The sequence below is a fragment of the Paramormyrops kingsleyae genome, chromosome 13 (genome assembly GCF_048594095.1).
Source record: "Paramormyrops kingsleyae isolate MSU_618 chromosome 13, PKINGS_0.4, whole genome shotgun sequence".
Taxonomy (NCBI): domain Eukaryota; kingdom Metazoa; phylum Chordata; class Actinopteri; order Osteoglossiformes; family Mormyridae; genus Paramormyrops; species Paramormyrops kingsleyae.
The window spans coordinates 10,865,138-10,885,545 of NC_132809.1; the positions used below are offsets into that span (position 1 = coordinate 10,865,138).

Consider the following 20,408-nt stretch of genomic DNA (forward strand, 5'->3'; position numbering starts at 1 on the left):
TTGGGACTCTCACATTATTGCAAAGTCTCATCTCTCTTCCTTGAGTTACAGGCTGAGCGATAGTTTTAATTTCAGATTCTCCTGTGTATGAGTGCTTACTTTGCAGTGCACGACTCTGGATTTCGTCCAACGCCCTTTTACAGCCTGATATTCATACACCTGGTATTGACATCAAATTAGCTATGTGGCTTTTGGAAAAAGTAAATCACCTACAAGTTTCTCATCTCTGTGACATATGTGATGCTGCAAAATGACTTCAGAAGCTCCCACTACCAAGGAGAGATAAAAGAAATATGTCAAAACAGACCTTTTGTAATTCAATTCTTTTGTTCATACCTCACAACCAGTGTTACCATTTTATCTTTTTTAAAAAAGCCTTAAGAGGAAAGGCTTTACTTTGTGCAGCCAAAAACATTACCGAGAGGAAGGAACTGAAGACTTCCTCCAAAGGATTTCGCATTGGCTGGACAGAAATCAAGGTACATTTGAGAATCTGCAAGCAGGTGGTTTCTCCACAGGAAAAGCCATTTACCCAGCGCTTCCCATGATATCAAAATTCAGCACTGCATCATCGACTGCTGCAGCCTTTGTACCTTTAATACTGAGCCCACTTCTTTGTTGAACCTTGTCCATTTTAAGTGCGTGTCCCGTCAAGCAGCCGCTGAAAGATTTTCTCAGGGAAGAAAGCTGCTGGCCAGCATCCAGCTTCAGCATCTCCTGAATATGTTACTCTCTCCCAAGCCTCCTGCTACACACCCAAGCTGTCAGTGAAAATGTGTACATTGCTAATCTGTCGTGTCTGTAAGGAATATATATTAAAAGGCTGTAGAAACATTTCATTTTATGAATTTATTAGGAGTAACACCACCTTCAGAGAGTCTATTAAGACAAAATAAATATTCCATGAATTTAATTAAATCAAATTACCCAGTGAGACTGGGCATGAGCCAGACACACATGCTCGCTCGCTCACTCACACACACACACACATACACACAGGTTTGTAATTATATCTTTGTGGGGACTCTCCATTAATTTTTATGGGGAAAACCTTAACCATAAGTAACCAAACAAAATATGATACTCTTGGCATTTTTAGTTTTTTGATTGCATTCACAGATCTCCGTGGGGACCTCAGAAATGGTGAAAACACGGTCAAAAAAAGTCAAAATAACAGGTTTTTATCACTTTGTGGGGAACATTTGGTCCCCACAATGTAATATAAACATAATCCACACACACACACACACACACAATGGCCTGGCATTGTAGTACAAGCAGGACTCTGCTGTAGCTAATTCTGTCAGCACCTTAGTCTTCCAAGCGGAGACACAAACTGCCACTGCGTGAACAGATCGATGTGTAGCTGGGACTGCTGGTCAATTGCCGGCTGATTGGCCACAGCATTTCCCCTTCCTCCCTCCAGCGCATTACCCCCCCCCCCCCCCATAACCCTTACAAACGGGTTACACCTCTCCCGAGGCCTAAACTAGCAGAAGAGTAGTAATTTGTCGAGGGGCCTGATTTGGAGGTAAGTGCTGTTGTTCTCTGGGGAGTGACCGGGTGACGGTGGCTAACGTTGGGTGTCTTACCTGCATTAAATTGCTTATACTGGTGCCCAACACCTCCCCCCACCCTGCCTCACCATCTCCAAGTGGTTAACCTCCACCTAATCAAGTGTGGCCACATTCTGGAGAGCAACCGCTGCAATTGGTTCCATTAAATGGTATGATTAAGCTCCTGCTCCTGCTCCACGGCCAGGCAGAATGATTGACACGAGCCCAGTGCTCAAGGAGCTGAGGGATTAGCAGATCTCTCACTCCACTCCCATAGCTGTGATATCACGGCAGACTGATTCAGGCATCTATCTTCAGTCTCACATACTTCATACTTCACGCTGTTTTATTTCATCCAGCCCTCTCCCTTCGTTGTGTTTGGATGCGCCACGGTCTTCCCTTCTCCGCTTCAGACCCTCCATGTCTTTATTAATGTCCATATTGCTCTTGGGGAGGTTCTACTCTGCCACCAATTTGTTTGCCCGGTCACACACCAGATTTTAACACCAGATTTTAACACCAGAGCTGAATTCCACTCCAAACGACTTGATAATTGACTTCTCAAAATATATTTCTGGTCGTAAAAAAGGAACAGTTGCTCTGACATGGCCCTCATCCTCTCTCTCTCTTTTTCTCTCTCTCTACACCACACTGAGCACCAAATCTACCCCGTGGCATTCCAAAAATGGCGAAAAAGAAAGATAAGCACAGTCAAAGGCACCACAATTAAAAATAAAAAGTCCTATATACAGATTCCATTAAGTAGAGAAGGACGCTTTGCTCCAGTCTGTAGGTTTCTGGGAAGCAGACCGGGTTTGTTAAAGATGGGCCCTGTAGCAACTGGTAAAAGATACTCCAGTAAATTATGGGAAATTATGTGCCCACCACTGCTGCGTCACATTTAGTCCTAATGTGACACGCCGCCTCGCCCCGGAATGCTAAAACGATCAGGGCCCTTCCAGAGCGGGGGGCTATCCGCTCGCCCGGGAGGAACATTCCTCCTGCTCCCCTCCCTTTAAGAAAACACAGAACATGGGCACGATGCTTTTCCATCTTAAGAACACGCTGAACGAAGGGCATGGATCCTGAAGTGCTTCGGTGAAATGGGGGGACTGAAATGGATTGGAAATTGCACAGCGCCGTGCCAACATGCCGCCATCATTTTTGTGCTGGCGTGTACCAAAAAGTTGCGGTTTCCTTGGCAACATTGGATGCGAACAGCCTTCTTCTGCCGGGTCGCCATCCGTAGGGGTCTAGGGTGGTGGTGGGGGCAGAGGGGGCATACTTCACAGATGGGGGGGGAAATCTGAGGCCATTTGTTTTGATCAATCAGTGATTCACACATGGACATGTCATACTGCCCATCTGGCTGAGCAGTGGTTCACTAACTTGTTTTCTTTGGGATGCTGTCAAATCATTATACACATGGCACAGACCAAGCCCCTGCGCGTATTTTTTTCATGTCTCCTGGACAGGCATTTAATTACCATTTCTTTAAGCTAAATAAGGGTCTTCAAGGGCAACTACAATTGGTGAAAATGTGAAATGAGACCAATTAATCCTAAGTTTAATGAATAATTCCACAAATGAATGTGTTATACAAGATCACGCTACTGAAGTGATAGACGTTTGTGGGTCTTGTAAAGCAGAGACAACAGCTTCAATGGACGGCTGATAAAACAAAAGCCACTTTTGCATTAATTCTGTTTGCGGAAATACAAGAAAAGGGAGGGAAAAAATGATCACAGGATGACAGATCCTCTATTTATTCTTACAAAATGTATCAAATCCCTCCAGCACCTCACTCAGAAATACAAACTGCACTAAAAACAACAAGCTGACAGCATAAATAAAGATGCTATTTATGCTGTTTTCTCAGGAGTAAAAGACTCTTTCACGGTGGTGTACAGAGACGCAATTATGCGACCCGTCTCCACTTTGTCCTCCCAGCCTGTCAGCGCGCCATTGTGATGCGCTATAGAGAGGCAGGCGAAAAGGACCCTGTCTGTGAAGGCCGACAAGCCCGGGCAGCCCAAACAGGACCCCAGATGGCAGGGGGGCGGAGCAGTAAGGGGCGAGGGCGCCCACATGCTTTCAGACGGCACGTTGTGTGAGTACGCCATCTGCCCCTCCACAGCCGCGTCACCTCCGCTCAGCTGCCGCGTACCAAGACCACTTGGAGAAAGAGAAGAAAGAAATAAAAGAAATAAAGAAAGAGGGACCCTGGGAGGGGGTGAATATGTGCCCAAGTGTGTGTGTGTGTATTACGTCTATATTATATTGTGGGGACCAAATGTCCCCCACGATGTAATAAAAAACAATTTTTCTGACGTTGTGGGGACCATTTTTCAGGTCCCCACAAAGATCTGTGAATGCAATCAAAAAACTAAAAATGCCAAAAGTCTCAGATTTTGTTTGGTTACTTATGGTTAAGGTTAGGGCTGGGTGGGGGTTAAGGTTGTCATGTTGGGATTACAGTTTTCCCCACAGAAATGAATGGAGAGTCCTCACAAAGATACAACTACAAATCTGAGAGTGTGTGTGTGTGTGTGTGTGAGTGTGTGTGAGTGTGTGTGAGTGGTGCACATGAGCAACTCTCCTACAGCAAACATAGACTAAGGTCAACGGTCAATATCGTGGGTGTCTATTGGGTGTAGAGGCTTTATAAACCAACCCCCACCCGCACTGGGGAGAGACCCTTTCGACACCAGTGCAGATCCAGCTGAAATCCAACTGGTGACTCCAAGGAGTGATGATGGGGGGTCCCCAAGGAGGCCCATCACAGAAGCATGCTCCTCTGTGGAGAAAACACCTGCCACTCCACTGAAGGACATTGTTTGCGGGGGGGGGGAGGGGGAATTAATGCATAATCACAGGCCTAAACCAACGTGCCATTCCATCCCCCCCTTCTAGAAATGTGACATCAAGCCAAATTCCAACCCATTGAAACCATAAAGATGGAAGAAGCAATATTAATGTTGCCAGTTGGTTTTATCTCAAACCCCCAACGATAATCGCTCACTACTCCCTCTGACAAAAGGCCATGACAGTAGCTTTGTAATACTTTTGCAAAGAACTCGCGCATTAAACACTTTTCATTATGATTACTGGGAATATGGATGCTGTTAGCAAAGTGAATTGACTGAGTTGAGGAACAAAATGTGGACAGAAACAATGTGGCTGGTATGATAAGAGACATAACAGAAGCGAGACGTCAACGTCCTTTTGGATTTGATTTGTGAGACGCTTCCAGAAATGACTAGTTCCAGGCTTCTTTAAAAGGGGGAAAAAAATAAAGTTTTGGCCCAAAGTTAAAAGGCTTAAGTGAATATATCACGTAATTCCAAAGCCAGACACTGTAATGGGTTTGCAGTTATACCCTAAAAGAAAATGTATACCTTAAAAACTGGGCAAATACTAAGGGAAGGTTTTACTGAGTTATGAACAATAATTCAGTGGAGATACGTCTGCTTCCAATGGTGTCTGACAAAAGGGGTTATGGCAACAAGACTCAGAATAACTCAGAATAAGACAGACATATGGCTCTGATAGAACTAATAGGCTCTTCCTCACCTGAAAACAAGGGCAGCAGCACTGAACCCAAAACCATGACTGTCCAAATTAGCGGACTGGGAGTCAACACCTACTTGACAGACTAGAGGCAGAGGTGGATAGTCCAGATCCAGAAACTAAAAATCCAGACCAAGATTTTGTTTCACCCAAACAGTTGAGCATAAAGAGCCACAGTCACAGAGAACTCAACTGGTTGGTTGAAACAAAATATATGTCTGGACTTTTACTTTCTAGACCTGAACTATCCAGCACTGACTAGGGTCTGCTTTAGATTGAAAAGCAGGTTACTCTCATTTTCCCCTGATTTTTAAATTCAGTTTTTGTCTCAAAAAACTTGTCTCAAATGACACATTCCTTCATTTGTATGGTTGATGTGGGCCACGGAACCTCCGAGAGGTAGAACTCAGTTCCTGCCAGACTGACATCTCTGTTTAAGATTCACTCCTGACCAATGTCATGCTCGTCTGTCGGTCGTGTGCGTAGAATGTTAACATGACAAAAGCCAGCGTGAGACTGAAAGATACCAACAAAGCAAAGAGGACTAGCTTAGGCTATCGATATCCCTACAGGTGAGAGATGCACGATAGTGCGGAGAACCCGTCAGTGGGACGTGGAGAGCCCTCTGCTCGTATTGAATTTTATTTCTGCTGCTTTACCTATTAAGTTTTACAACCACCAAACTGAAACACATCGATCAGCTGATGAAATGCTTCAGACGCGATTATAAATCACCGAATGGGCACCAAACAGCAAAATTACAATAATCATTGGCTGAAAGGTGGGGAGGCAAATCAATGATAATATGACTCAAGAAGACTGCGGCAATTTAAGATCAATTTAAGATCACAGCTGCTGAGGAACACCAATAGCAATCTGGCTTCATGTCTGATGTCATGCTAAGCAGTCAGAAGGTCAACAGTTGATGGATGAATTAAAATTAAGAAAAATTGCCATACCATATATACCTGCAAATGTCTCTTCGTTCGGTTGGAGGCCAAGATGGTAGACTCTTCTGGTCTTCTGCCTCTCAGCCCTTTTCATTAGCTGTAGACAAAACCAAAAAATAAATGAATGCAAATTACTCATTCGTCACTTTTTAATTATTGTCATTGAAACACATTATAAACAAACACCAATTTCCCAATAAAATCACACCATCCAGAGGAAATGGACTCTGCACACGTACAGGACGCGCCTTATGGTTCATTATTTATAAGGTCCTCCCCACAGTGAGCTAACCTGAAATTACACCAGCGTTTTCCCCATGTGAATATTTCACTTCACAGCTTGAGGGAAAAATTAACAGTGTCAAAATAAGAGTGGCCACACTTTAATTAAACAAAACCAGAGCTACGGTAAAAGAAGGTAAAATATTTATGGTTGCCTCTAGAAATAAAGATCTATTTTCTTTCCCACATAGGTAATTAACCTTTATTGCAACATGCCCAAGTACTTCCATTGTTATTCTTTGTGGTGTTAACCTTTATTAGCACTGGTATTCATGAATAATTCATCCGAAGCAGCTTTCCCAGCTAATTACCTGTAGCAGATACTAACTGCCATCGTGGATCTCCAACTTTGGAAGACTAACAAGCCTAAATGCTTTTAAGCTACAGATAGTGTTGCCATATTGTAAATTGTTTTCACAAGTGCTAAAACTATACTGGTATGGAAAACAGGCCCAATTAAAATATTTCTATGTGTTACCATTTCCAATAAAAAAAATCTCCCATGAGGAAACGTACTTCACAGTCTCAATTTTTGGATCATCTGTGATGCACATGGATACTAAGCAAGGCAAAGGCACCGTTGGCCCGGTGGAAAACTTGCGCTACAGCGGTATATTTCCATGTGACCTCTAGGCAGTTTTAATCCTGGTATAATCGTTCGGAGGCCACCCCAGAGGGTTCAGTCCTCATGCAGATGCCAGAATCACACAGAGCTCCGTTCAGAATCAGCGGAGTCGGCACGGGCCCCAGGTCGGACCACGAGTGGCACACAGAGAGAGACCATCACGGCCATCGCCAGACTTTAATTAGAGAATTTCATAGTGGCCTTAAACAGCCGCTCCAACCTGGCTCTGGTCGTTCGCCTTCCTGTTATCCTCCTCAATTTTTTTTAAGCATAAACACAACCCAAAACTGGCATGCTGAAGGGCAACAGGGATGCAGATTTGCTTTGTTCGTATAACTATTTCCAATAAGGGAGTATTTGGTCTGAGACTGTAACAGAAACATGCATAATTGATGTTTATGTTCTTTTCATCTATGCAAGGTTTACTTTAATGGTTTAAACACAAAAATACAAACTGCATTTTATCTTAGATTCCTACTAATTATCAAAAAAACATTCGGATTCTTTCATCTTTTTCTGTCTGGCTGTCACCACATAAGGGAGGTTGTAAGGCGGCTGACCTTTGACACAGGAATTTGTGAATCCTAATACTTAGCCTATGATTCAATGCAACCTTTTATCTCGCTGCACAAGGATTTACTTGGTCTGCGCTCCAAGGACTCATGTTAAGAGAGGGGTGTTAATGTGTGGCATGTTGGTGAGGTCGACAACATTGTTCGGTTTCCATGGAGACGGGCACAAGGGAAAATGGAACAGCAATAAAATCTCTTTGGGTGGTGGCGGAGTGTACGGGGGACTCTACAGAAAATTAAGGAGGTAACACAAAAGGATGTTCTACATCCAGCAAACCTGTGCTAGAGAAGGTCAGGTCTCTTCAAAGAAAAAAAAATAATTACAGCATGAGTGGTTTCTTTTCATCTTGTTAAACAAATCGCATATTTAAGACTATTCAGAGAAAAAGGTGTATGTAATATAAAAAGGTCTAGCATGTTGCTGTTTATTGGTACATAATGTTTTCACTAATGCCAAAAATAATAATTACACTGCATTTTGGATTTTGTTGAAAAGACACCAACTACAGCAACTTCAGAAGCCCAGCATTTTATGACTTCCTATGCTGAGGAAAACAGATTTCAGCCCAAAATTCCTTTTTTGGGCAAAAATATCAGTGTCACATGACATGGAACCGCAGTGAGCTTCTCTGCCAGATGCAGCACCCTCAGGCAACAGGGCGACTGAAGCTTCCCATGGGGCTGTTGAGGATTGACCAGCCCTATGTGTCAGTAGATATCAGTGGTATTTGCCAAGTTCCCTGATGTTCACGTCATGGATATCATGGACGTGGGGAGGGGAGCATTTTCCAAACTGTTTACGTTTTCCCCCCATGTGTGTCAAATGAAAGGCCTGATAGGAACCATATACTGGCCCCCCCGGCACAGCGGGTATAGTGCCCAGTCTGCCTGCACACCGTCATAGCCTGCAACCGCTACAACCCTGCCTAACTCACTAACGCAATCCTGCATTCTGTCACGGCAGGACAGGAACGAGCAACGTTTCTGCTCCGCTCTGGCGCAGTTCGTAAAATCAGGAATGAGCGATAAAACTTAGGCTGTGTGACCCTGGTCTCGCTCAGCCTCTCGCCCCCAGTGAGGACAGGTCCCGTAAATACCGCTGACATCACCGAGAAAGGTGGAGAAGGAAAGTGCGGCTGCCTTTCTGGGGCCCTCGCGTCATCGTCACTCACGGCTCCAAACGACAATTAGGGAACCCGGTGACACCAAAGTGGCCAGAGGAGAAGGTGGCTGCGGCCGAGAACAAGTCTGTCACCTTAACCGGGAGCTCGTTTGTCCCCCATCTGCAAGGACATAAACGGCACTTACATCACCCCCGCTGTGGATTGGTACAGCCAGGTACAGTTAAGCAGGACACAGAAATCTACAGCAAAAGTCTAAGGCAGTTAAGGGAAAAGTTTAAAGCTATTTATCTGGGTAGTAAGTAAATATTTGCTTAGAAAAATATATGCAAATTAACAGTATGCAAATTAAAAGAAACACAATAAAACTAACAGTATTACTACTGTTCTCCAAAAAGTTACTAGTATCTTACGGGACGGCTAGTAGAACACTGCTTCAGTTCCCAAACCTCTCCTCAGGGGCACTCGAGCCAAGGATTTGTTTAATTTCACCACCAGCTCAATTAATTAATTAACCTAATTAGTTAAATAACTCACTGAGGTTTTGATTAGCCAAAAAAAGTGGGGTCTGGTCAGGTCAACAGATACATGGGTGTATTGGCAGGTCACAGTCACTCTGGTTGGTTGAAACAAAATCTCGGTCTGGATTTTTACTTTCTGGACCTGAACTATCCACCTCTGGATGGTTGCTACAAATGCTGGACTTCAGGAGGGGTGTTGAAATTGCAAAGCTGACACGCTTTGACAGAAAATATCAAAGTTTCACACCACATGAAGATCATTTAAGGATCTTTTTTTTCCGCTTTAGACTTTTGCACAGTGCTGTACATCTGCGTTATTTAAAACATCTACTTCACTGTGCAGGTTGTACCCCGACCATGTGCACTAAGCTGCTCGGGACAGACTTTGCATACCAGCATACAGTTCTGAGCCCCTTAGTTTTAGACACTCTAACCGCTCCGCCAAAGAAAAAGTCAACACTTATTCTGTTTTTCAACAATAGGGCTACACTGTTTTGTTTTTTGGCCAAAGTGATGTCATTGGCCTTGACAATGATGAGCAAGCAGCCTGGAGGGGTGTCCCCCTGTATCTGCTGAAGCTCTGAAGCCCCCTCCCGCCCCCCCACCACATCCAAGTTTGACCCTAATGAATAGCTGTCATCGCAGGTGTCCAGGGGTATCCACTGTCACCAGAACCACGCAGTCAGATGCCACATCAGCCTGTAATTGTTTGATGATTATAAAAAGTCCTCAGAGCTCCTCTCCTCCTTTTTATCCTGTTTGCAGGTCCCACGGTCCCCTCAGGCCAAGAACAGCCCTCTCCCAGCCACCACACACATATATACACTTACTTTCACACGTTCACATGCATACAGGAGGCATGTAAACCAGGCTTTGAAGTTGGGCAATTAAAGACAGGCCAGTAGAAAAAGCCAAGCAGAGAAAGCAAAGAAAAAGCCAAGGCCCTTGGGACACAATTAGTCTAACGGCTGTTCAAGGAGGGTTACTGCAACAGCAGGCCAGAAGCATGGTTTCCCTCTGACAGGGTTAGGATGCATCACACACTGCTCAGAGTGAAGGCGAAGACTGCACCTAACGCTTACCTCCCAGCACCCGAGACTGAATCAAACAATAGTCTTTGTTGCTATAATCACAAACCAGTAATCAGTAGCATCTTACATCAGGGGCCGGCAGCCCTGATCCTGGAGTGCCGGTATCCAGCAAGTTTTCCATCCTACCTGGTCTCTGAGGAACCACATCTGATCTCAGACAGACGGTAACCCATCAGGTAGGATAGAAAACATGCTGGATACCGGCACTGCAGGATCAGGGCTGCCTGCCCCTGATGTAAGATGCTACTGATTGGGGATTATAGCAACAAAGACTACGGTTTGCTTTATTCTTGGGTGCTGGTCTATGGGTGGGAGGTAAGAGACAGGTAGATATAGCCTGCAGCTAAGTGCTTTGAAACCTCCCCTTCGGACCTGGTGATCTGGGCTTCCACACAAACACAATGCGTCTCCTCCACTGCTCATCTAAACCCCAAACACGTCGGCACGCTGCTGAATGGGCTTCTGCCCTGCTACTGTCAGAAGGATGAGGGAGCCACGCACCAGGCAGATCCTGCTTCCCGGACCCCCTTGCTATCCTCGCCCTTTCGCTTTCCTTTCGGTGTTTCTGAGTACGACGGGTAGTGCTCTGAAATGTCCTCCGATCCGCCAGCTACCTTCGGATTCAGACTGCAAAGACAGCGGGGTTTGTATTTGTGGAAAAGCAGGCTGATTATTTGGGCTGGCTGATGGCAGGTGTAGGGGGTTGATTATAATGGCCCAACTGTTTGCAGGTATCTGGGTCCGTCACCTTGAGCTGACACAGATTATACCCCTGTGGAAATGTGATTTATTAGGGGCTGCCTGTTTGTCGGTATGTGGGTCTTTCTGCTCCTGGGCTGACCGGCTTGATGTAAGAGGCTTTGGAAAACTGAGCTGATGCCAGTGGGGAAAACAAGGCAGTTCAAAAGCATCCTTCCTCAAGCCCGCGACACTGATGTCACCTGTGTGCTGCTCTTGCCCTACTTCCAGCACAGTGATTCATCAGCCTTCCGTCTCCTGTAGAGACACGTCAGGGACTCTCGTACATACCCTGCTGTCCGTCACCTCAAGGGACCCAAACAGGGAGGGAGGATGACCTGTATAACATAAACTGGAAAACTGGTCTGGACTATGGATAAAAATATATTTACTCTAATTTACTAATGCAGCACCTTGTATTTTGTGAGTTTACTGGGGGTGGCAAAGGGGTAGTAGTTTGCCAACCGGGGGGTGGGGGTATAATTTCCGATTAATATCACAATCAAGTTGGAGACAAGTCATGAGCGACTGGTTGACAGTTTGGACAGCTTGGGTTTGCAGAATTAAACGCCCCATATTTTGTTTTTAATTTTTGATGCGTGGTAGCAACTGGGGAGGTTACATATTTACTACATCCGCCCCCAACGAAGCACCAATAATGAAATGTTCAAATATCCTTGCATTACACACAAGTCAACACTTCTTCAAATGGGGCCCAGTGTATGCGAGAGGACGTGAACCATAGACGTATGGGTCCCAGTGGAAGGACCCCGACAGGCCGTCCGATCTGCCTGTGAGGAACCGGGCGTGTTTGCGTGGGCTGGCCCACCTTCTTTCCATCCCCCTCTTTCATCTCACAGCTGCAGCTTACCTCCACCTCTGCAGCCCTCCTGCTCTGTGAACATCGTTCATACGTACCCGTTTTCATTCTGAAGATCTGTTTAACCCTTATTTGCCTAATTGGCTTTCATTTCTTTTGTGAAACGTTTCAAAGCCGTTGCGTTCCTGCTTTGCTCATGGAGATCAAAGTGTGATGCGGCGCAGTTTACCCCGGAGATCTCTCACCCAGATCTGTTGTTTTGAAGCTGGAAAGTACAGAAATGAACAGCGAGAGTCGGGCTACCACGCTGCGTTCTGATTGGCAGATGAAGCGGATGGATCATCATTAGCTCGGGCTTGTGTTTGTTATTGTTCCGCTGAGCCATGGATGCTACATCATATTTGCGAACATTCACTGGCTGCAGCCGCCATGCACGTTTGACACAGTCCCGCACGTGGCCCACAGCCTGCCCAGGCCTGAACGGGGGCCTCCTGGATCACGTGCCGGTGGTCAGGGCCGTCGCGGTCACACGTGCCTCTGGAGTACGTGGTAAGCTCACATCTGGCCTCGATTTCGGGGTGGGGGGGCGGTAAGAGAATACTAACGCTGCTACGGTGGTGTTATGCCAACACTGGGAGGCGCCAGAGCCCCCCCCCCGGGCAGGTAATCTGTGTAAATCCATTGTCACGATGCCATTGAGCGTGACCACGGTGTTGTTTTGTCTCTCTTCCTTCCCGCAGAGCGAGGGAGAGAGATCGGCAGATTCTCCTTCACTCTAATCAGGCCAGAGAGGGGGAAAGTGGACACGTCTGACGTCCTTGGAGGCCTCGTCCCTCCGCCTGCCTGTTCAGTGACGCCTACAGAGGCTGCAGTGACCACCTGAGGGCGAAGCAGGCAGTGCAGCCACGGAGCCCTACTGCACTGCAGCCGCGAAGCCCTACTGCACTGCAGCCGCGGAGCCCTACTGCACTGCAGCCATGTGCACTCTGCTGTCGCTATGACAGCTGGGAGCCGACGGTCGGGTCGGCCCCCTTTTAAGGAAATGCTTCCAAGAAATGGGAGCCTTTAAATGACCAAGCCACTGTGCCCTTGGCTGCGGGGGGGGGGGGGGGGGGGGTGCTCTGTTTTGCCGAGACAAGGGAAGATGGGGGGGATCGACTCACTGGTCTGAAATAAATTGCATTTCACCTGACTTGGCAGTATCTATGAAACAATGTGTACAAAAATATGGGAGAAATCACATCTCGTATTGGTTCAAAATGGAAAACAGCGTTTTATTTTCCAATTTGGGACCTTCTTGTAATATAGGGGATGGGTGGCAACTCTTCTCCTCTTTCTAACCATAAATGCCCTGTGCAGGTATTACAGAGGCACACCTCACCCCGTCTAAAGAACGCGCTGTTCCCAGCCAAAAGAGAGCGAGCCGCTCTTTATCAGCATGGGCTGGCTTGCTCACCCCTCTCCCTCCCCGACAGAGGGGGGTTCGGCGTCTGGTTCTCATTGTCCATGGTTGCCCCGGCATACCTTCCTTCCTACACCCCTCCCTCCAAAGCACTACCCCCCCTCCCACTCACCACCACCACGCACCCGAGCGCTCTGCAGCAGACTTCAGCTGAACAAGCGTTTTTCAAGCCCCCGTGAAGGGGAAAGGCGGAAAAACAGGGGAAGAAAAACACTTTATCTACACACTTCAGGCCACGTAGCCCAGAATGTGAGGGCGGAGGGTGCCGAGGAAACGCGGCAGCCCAAGGTCTTTACGCCACAAGGAGGCCGGAGGGGAGATAATGCCAGAACATGATAATGAAATGCATGTTTTCCATCCCAAACCAACACAGCCAGCGACGGAAAATGCCACAACCTTCTTCCAAGCCTCAACAGCGTTCGGCAGCTGCACCATTCCGAAGGTCAGGTGGCCGGCAGGGTCAAAGGTCGAACCCCTCCGCCGGATTACGAGAGCCTGGAGACGCCCGGCTTATTTTTCCACCATTTCAGCAGAGGGACCATCTCATAAAACACCATACCTGCCCTAAGGATTAACGTCACCCCCCCAGATCCCCACCTCACATCACCCATCTTCACCCAACCACATCTTCATCTGCAAACTACAGTTTGTGGTTCTGTTTGATTTGTCACCACGCGGGATTGGGTCTGGCCCAGTGTGATATGATCCCGCTGGCCAGCATTTGGGAGCGTATGGCTCTGCTTTAGGAAATAACGCTGAACTGGCACTCCTGTCCCTAACGTGGTGAAAAGCAGCAATCACCACAGGGCAGTCATGCACTCGCAGTTTGCTTTGCCTTACATTTTCGTTTTGGCAATGCTTCTTAGAAGGGAAACCTGTTTGAGTAAAATCTTTGCATTGTATTCTGAATTTCCATTAATACCCTAAAATGCGCCAAAAATTAGTTGCTAAGAATACCAAGAATCAGCCTTTGGACTTCTGTGTGGCACCAAAAGTGTAATTTGCAAATGGAATAACATATTTTAACACTAACCCACGCTCTTACACATCGGTAGATAAAACAACAGTTCTTTCATTGCCTTTGTACCCTTTCTGCTATCTTCCTAGTTTTGTTTACTCAAAACTTCTTACTCTGTCAAGTGGAAGAATAAGCCAGGTCACTGGGGACAGGGCACCTTAACTGTCAGAAGCCCAAGTGTGAGGAAGAAAAGAGAGGATGGGTGTTTATGGTGAAAGGTATTCAAGAATAATAAGCAGGTAATACACATAATTATGCAAAGAATGAAAAAAATCACAACCTAGGAATTAAAAATCACTTAAAAACAGGAAGAGCTTCCTGACAAAGGTAGGCAATACTTGTACAGGCAGGTTCAGGTAAAGCATAGGAATCATAAAAGGTGTGAGAAAGGAAGCATGTACGATGAAATCTTACGTATGTGTGGTAGCTCAGCAGGTCAGGACTCATGATCGATAGGTTGTTGGTTCAAATCACACAGCTGGCACAGCGGTGTCACTAATGGGCTCTTGAGCAAAATCCTTAAATGCAGTTGATTAAAGGACCGACTGACCCTGCTTTCTCAACTGTACACGGCTTTGGATTCAAGGCATTTGGTAAATAAGTAAATGTATATGAGGCATGTTTTCAACTTGGCCTTGAAAGAAGACTGGCTTGTACAGTCACAAAGCTGCTGAGGTAGAGCGTTCTGGAGTGTGCAGGTTTTGGCAGTAAATGATCTATCTCTCACAGAAGACATTTGTGCGCGGAGAATGGAAAGTAGACTGATGGCGGAGGTTCTAAGTAAACACACAGGAGTATAAGCATGAAGAAGCTCTGAAAGGTATGAAAGGGGAAGCCCACTGAATGCTTTATATGCGAGTTTATATTGAATGCAGGCAGTTACGGGAAGTCAGTGTATTTTTTGGAGTACAGGGGTGATGTGGGCAGGGTTCCTCGTGTGACTGAATAACTCAGCTGCTGAATTTTTAAGGCATTGTAGTTTTTCCTCAATGGGATCTGATTCAATTTAGGGCAAAGTGCAAGACGCACCTATAAACAGCCCTAACCGCTCAATTCCTCCAACCGGAACACAGCAACACATGAAGGAGGGACTTAACAAACAAGTACCCTTCGCTGACCAGTGCTTCACAGACCCCGAATGGTCTACGGGGATTGATTATGGGTCTGGGGAGGGGGGGGAGGCGGCAGGACTGAGGGTTAACAGGCTACTTTAAAGTACTTTCGCTTTGAGGGTGTATCACTGAGGGCCTCAAGTTGTGGGAAAGAGAGTTCCCCTGGTTACATCCCAGTAAATTATTGGGAAAAGTGAGTGGGAATGGAAAGATGTAAAGCGAGCCATACTGGAAGACATCCAGACTGGGGTCCCTGAGGAAATACAAGTCAATAGTTTTCACTACAAGCTTGTGGTTGGAACTGACTGGAGATATTAACTCACGCTCCTTGCGAAGATAAACAAACGGGTTAATGGCTTTCACTCTTGGAATTCCACCTTCGTATGCGCGGGGTCAAAGACCATCACCCCAAGGAAAGCGAGACTCCCATTAATGGGCCTGGCACGTTTAAGATGCTCAAATGCTCTGACCACCACCCATCCTGCTTGGGCTGAAATCTTACACCCCCCCCCCCCCCCCCACATGAGTACGCCTCCCCGGAGCATAGAGATACAGACGGAACTTTCCAATGTGGTCCAACATGCTCTGCTTAGTTTGAGACAACCTCAGTTGACACTAAGGGCAGTTTCCTCTTTGTTTAACTCAATAAATCCATGCACACCCTCTAAGTGCAGAGAAAAGAAACACACAATTACCAAAAATTTCCTTTCGGATGCTGGAATATTTTAACATAAAATGCTGTATTAAATGTTCTCAACTGATAATTGCTTATTTGTTAGTCAAAGCACAGTTGCTAATTAACTGCACCTTAATGAGGAAATATGGTGTAATGGACAAGTTTTGCAGATGCACAGAGCTTGTGAATTTAATGTTTCGAGGGGGTATGGAAGATCAGTACCCGAGTAATTGAGTGGTCCAATCTACTGCTCTCATGTGCCCAAGCAGGACCACACAATGGATGCGTGACTCTCCCTGGGCTCATTCTAATGTAACTAATTTCATACACAGCAGCGACTCTCACCATCTGGCACTATTTCCGGATAACTAACTCTGAGACCTCTGGAGGCAGAAATATCCAGATTTCTCCCCGTTCTGATTTACGTGGGTTTCATGGGTGTTTGAGATTTGCGCGGATCATCGTTAAAGCTGATTTAGGGGCTCTGCTACGATGCTGTAGTCGAAGCTTGGCTGATTGATTAAGTACACAAAGCAACGGGAGGGATCACTGTAATTCATCTGGTGTCATTCCAGCGATACGCAGAGCTATGCTCTATTCAGAGATCGGGAATACGGAAGGATTTATAAGGCCCTAATTCACTCAGAGGAACCCAACCAACAAGAACAGGAAAATAAAAATTTTCCTCAAAATACTGGTGAAGGACAGTCAGCCGCAGCCAAAGGTTTCAAATGACAAAGAAGCACCGGGAATATAGGAGCAGAAGAGCTATTTGAAACAAACTAAGGGTCTGTGAATTCAGACAAATTGAGCCTTTTAGTTGCCGTTTCTTTTTGGGGGATCATCTCCGAGGCTGCACTTTGTGGCATCCCCCATTGTGCACGCTGGGGTCAGGCCCGTGGCTGCCATAGAAACCGCAGTGCTTATTCAAGGCCTCGTGGCAAAACGGGGCCCGTGCGGCGGGGGGGCTTGAGCTGATAAAGCACCGGGGCGGTGACGGGACCAGAGGTGAAGACAGCAGCTTTTGCATGTGTACATGCATGCAGTGGGGGGGGGGGGGTGGGGGCTTCTCGATCGCTTCTAGCGAGCCCATCTGCTTTTTATTTAATTGAAATCAGAGTTCCCAGGCTACCACACGGCCTAATCCCTTTCACACCATTGATCTTTCGCACGACCGCGATCGTCCCTCCCTAGCCATTACTGTTGCCGTTGATAACCGAAACCCTTTTCTAAAGATAATGACTTTCACTGCATGTTTGCATGCGCTAGTTAATGCACGTGCATTTATATATGTTTACATTCCCATCCTCCATTCGCCTGGAACACTTCCCATAGCAGAAAAGCTAAAAGCTTGGGAAATGTGGTCGTCCCACAGAGACCAAGTTCCTTACAGGAAGATAAATCATGTGTGGTTGACAGATAAGGTCTACTTGATGTAAGAAGCAAACACTGGGAGACTGAGGAGCATTATTCAAATGTTCTTGTGTGCTTCATCCATGCAGTTTGGGTCAACAGGGATTCCTCTGTCTCCTGCTTTAAATAAGACAACATCCAGAGGCTGCTCCACCAGGAATATCACTGGAGGGCTTGTTCGTTGCCTCCTCAGGCTTAAACCTATCTGTATCACAAACAAACACACGTGATTGGTCCAAACCTGCGGTTCTGCTTACTCTGGGATCTCATCCAATGCTATCCATTTCAACGTCATCACATAAAAAGGGGGAGGGGGCTGACATTAATCTCATTTAGTTATTCTTCCACTAAACACCGTGTTCGTTCAAGCATCTGTCCTTGAAGTCCTGAGACACACAATGCTTCTATTGCGCGTGGCACAAAAATGACACACGGCCTCAGGTGAAGCGAAACCGATTCCATTTCTGCGTGACGTTGCCTTCAAGCAAACCATCAACCTGGACCCATTTGATGGCATTTGATGATAGCATTTCTGAAGACAAGATTACATTTTATGGTCAAATTGACCCATTTCGACTACTAACGACTGAGTAATAAAACGACATGCTACAGCAATGCACCTTGACCTGAAGAGAGAGGCGCACTCTAGATTAATGAGGTCTATTAAGATTGATTTTCCTCATTTGGATCAGCTTTCCGTGGTCATCCTCTGCACACCATGGGCATCAGGTGGCAAGGCTGTCATAATAATGATCCTAGCTTGTAGATCCCATCAATTAAATCAAACAGGACACAATGGCTTGACAGTCAAAGTGCAAGCTGGTTTTTTCCCAAACTCAGTCTTTAATTGTTTATTACAAGCAAAAGTTTGGGTCATTAGGCACACATGGCGGTTCTACCGCTAATTATAAATCGTCTCTCTAAATCCTGTAGGACTTCTGCTGTCATTCTTTAATCCGATCATCTGCATTCCAGTGTGTCACCCATGAAGTTTTCCAAACCACAGACGGCACAGCTAGGCTCCATCTGGGACCCAACTGGCAGGTATGATATGCCCAGCTATGCGGAAAGCCTGGTCCCAAGCTTTCTGCGGGTCTAAATGGCCGTGCTAATTGTGACTGACCCTTGCTGGTATGGCTGGACGGGGCAGGAGGTTCCTTAGAAAGGTCACGGCTTAGCTGAGGGCCACCTGAGGCTGGAGGGAGACGGTGGCCTTCACTCGTACGTGTCAGGGATCACTTGGCTGCATCCGGAACTTCAGCGGGTCCATCTCTGTCGTGTTTCCCGGTCAGCCGAGCAGAAGAGTCAGAGGAAACGCTTGGGACTTCCACTGACAGTGAGGGAGCTTTAGTGCAGCGATCCACAAACTCACCGCCAAACTATATCCACTTTTAAAGCAGCAGCCGGTTAAAAATGTACAGTTTTAGAAAAGAGTTTTAGATCAAGAGGCACTCTGTGCACTTGCCATCGCTTCTCCTTTTAAGGAGTTAAAAAAAAGGAAAAGAGGAATTAATCTCTATTACATTCCAAGTTAATATAGTAGTCTGACAACACATCCTCTGCGGACATCCTGAAAGGTAAAATGGAGAAAGCAGCCTATTTACAAAAAAGGAATCAAGGGCAAAATGCAAGAACAGCATCACAACCATCGCATACCAACTGCCCAGGCACCTGTTTGTTAATGCTGCTCTGATTCACTCAGGTTTTTAAGGTTATTAGATGACAGATGCACAGTAGGGGTGATGTGTAAATAGCATGTCAGATGTATTACTGTGCAGTATGTGTCACTGTTGATAATATGGTTAAGCAAGACAAGATGGCCAAGGTTCACGGTTTACAGAAAGCAGAAGGGTACAAGGGTTTAACAGCTGAAGTGATCCATGAACGGAAAGTTCCGGCTGAATGGTTTTGTCACCGGAGCTCCTGGGAGTGCTGATCAGGCTCGTGTCGGGTGATTGACAACGAACCAGATGGGCAGCCAGCTGGTCCCCTGCCATGAGGGGGCGCCCTTCCACTTAAACAACCCCACACCCCGGCAAACACCCCCGTCAGAGTCCTGTGTTCACACCAGCCAGACTCAGGCTTAATTAACCAGAGCATCTTCCAGGGTGTTACGATCCCCATTAGGGGTCTGGATCCTCCAGTCTGGGCATTGGGGCTTTAGCAAAGTGGCCAGGACCATCTCCACACTGCACAAGTGGTTACAAAGAGGGGGGGGGATCATTAAATTGGCCCCCAGGTAAAGCCTGTATGAGAGGGGATTCCTAATAAGACGCTGATCAGTCCCCTGGCCCCCGCCTGAGGCTGCAGAGCGAGGCAGGGGGCCGACGTCTCTAATGGGCGGCTGATGAGAGGCACCCAGGGGAGAGCGTGCCACTCGATTAATACCACGAGGGCGGCCCCACAGAAGCCGGGCTGGCCTGGCTGAAGCCAAAATCAGGCCTGAAGAGAATTTTTAAGTATTATTTAAAGGGCAAAGACAAGCCTTTCATAAGGTAATGGAACACTGAGGAGCCATGAGTGTTACAGTGCTGTTTGATGCTTTCACAATATTTATGTATAATACAAACACACACACACACACACACACATATATCTATAAGATACAACACATGGCCTGTATTATATTAATTGTACCATTTCCATGTTATTTTAAATGTTTGCTCCAGTTTGCAAACTGAAAAATAATGATCATTATCTACTGGGGAGATGCAGCTACACTCCATCCTGTTCAAAAAAAATCTCGAGCCCGGTAAATTCCTGTTTACCGCTGCAGTTTATGGATCCTTCCCTATTACCGCCAGAGCAAGGAACAAGGAAACCCGTTGTGAGCCAGCACTGCGATTGTCGCGGCTGAAAATGGTTAAACGGCTGAATATCT

General features: G+C 46.4%; 1 protein-coding gene across 3 annotated transcripts in view; it reads right to left on the reverse strand.

Annotated features, from left to right (window-relative positions):
- The window catches only part of LOC111859457 (tetraspanin-18B), a 43,504-nt gene that overhangs the window by 15,783 nt on the left and 7,313 nt on the right, over positions 1-20,408 (reverse strand). For 2 of the 3 annotated variants that reach the window (XM_023842129.2, XM_023842128.2), the window contains exon 3: positions 6,086-6,173. Coding sequence is in view for 1 of the 3 variants with exons in the window: in XM_023842128.2 (XP_023697896.1) it covers positions 6,086-6,088 (3 nt within the window). In the remaining 2 variants the exon portion in view is untranslated. The remainder of the gene's footprint in view (positions 1-6,085; positions 6,174-20,408) is intronic. The other variant, XM_023842130.2, reaches the window with a different exon arrangement.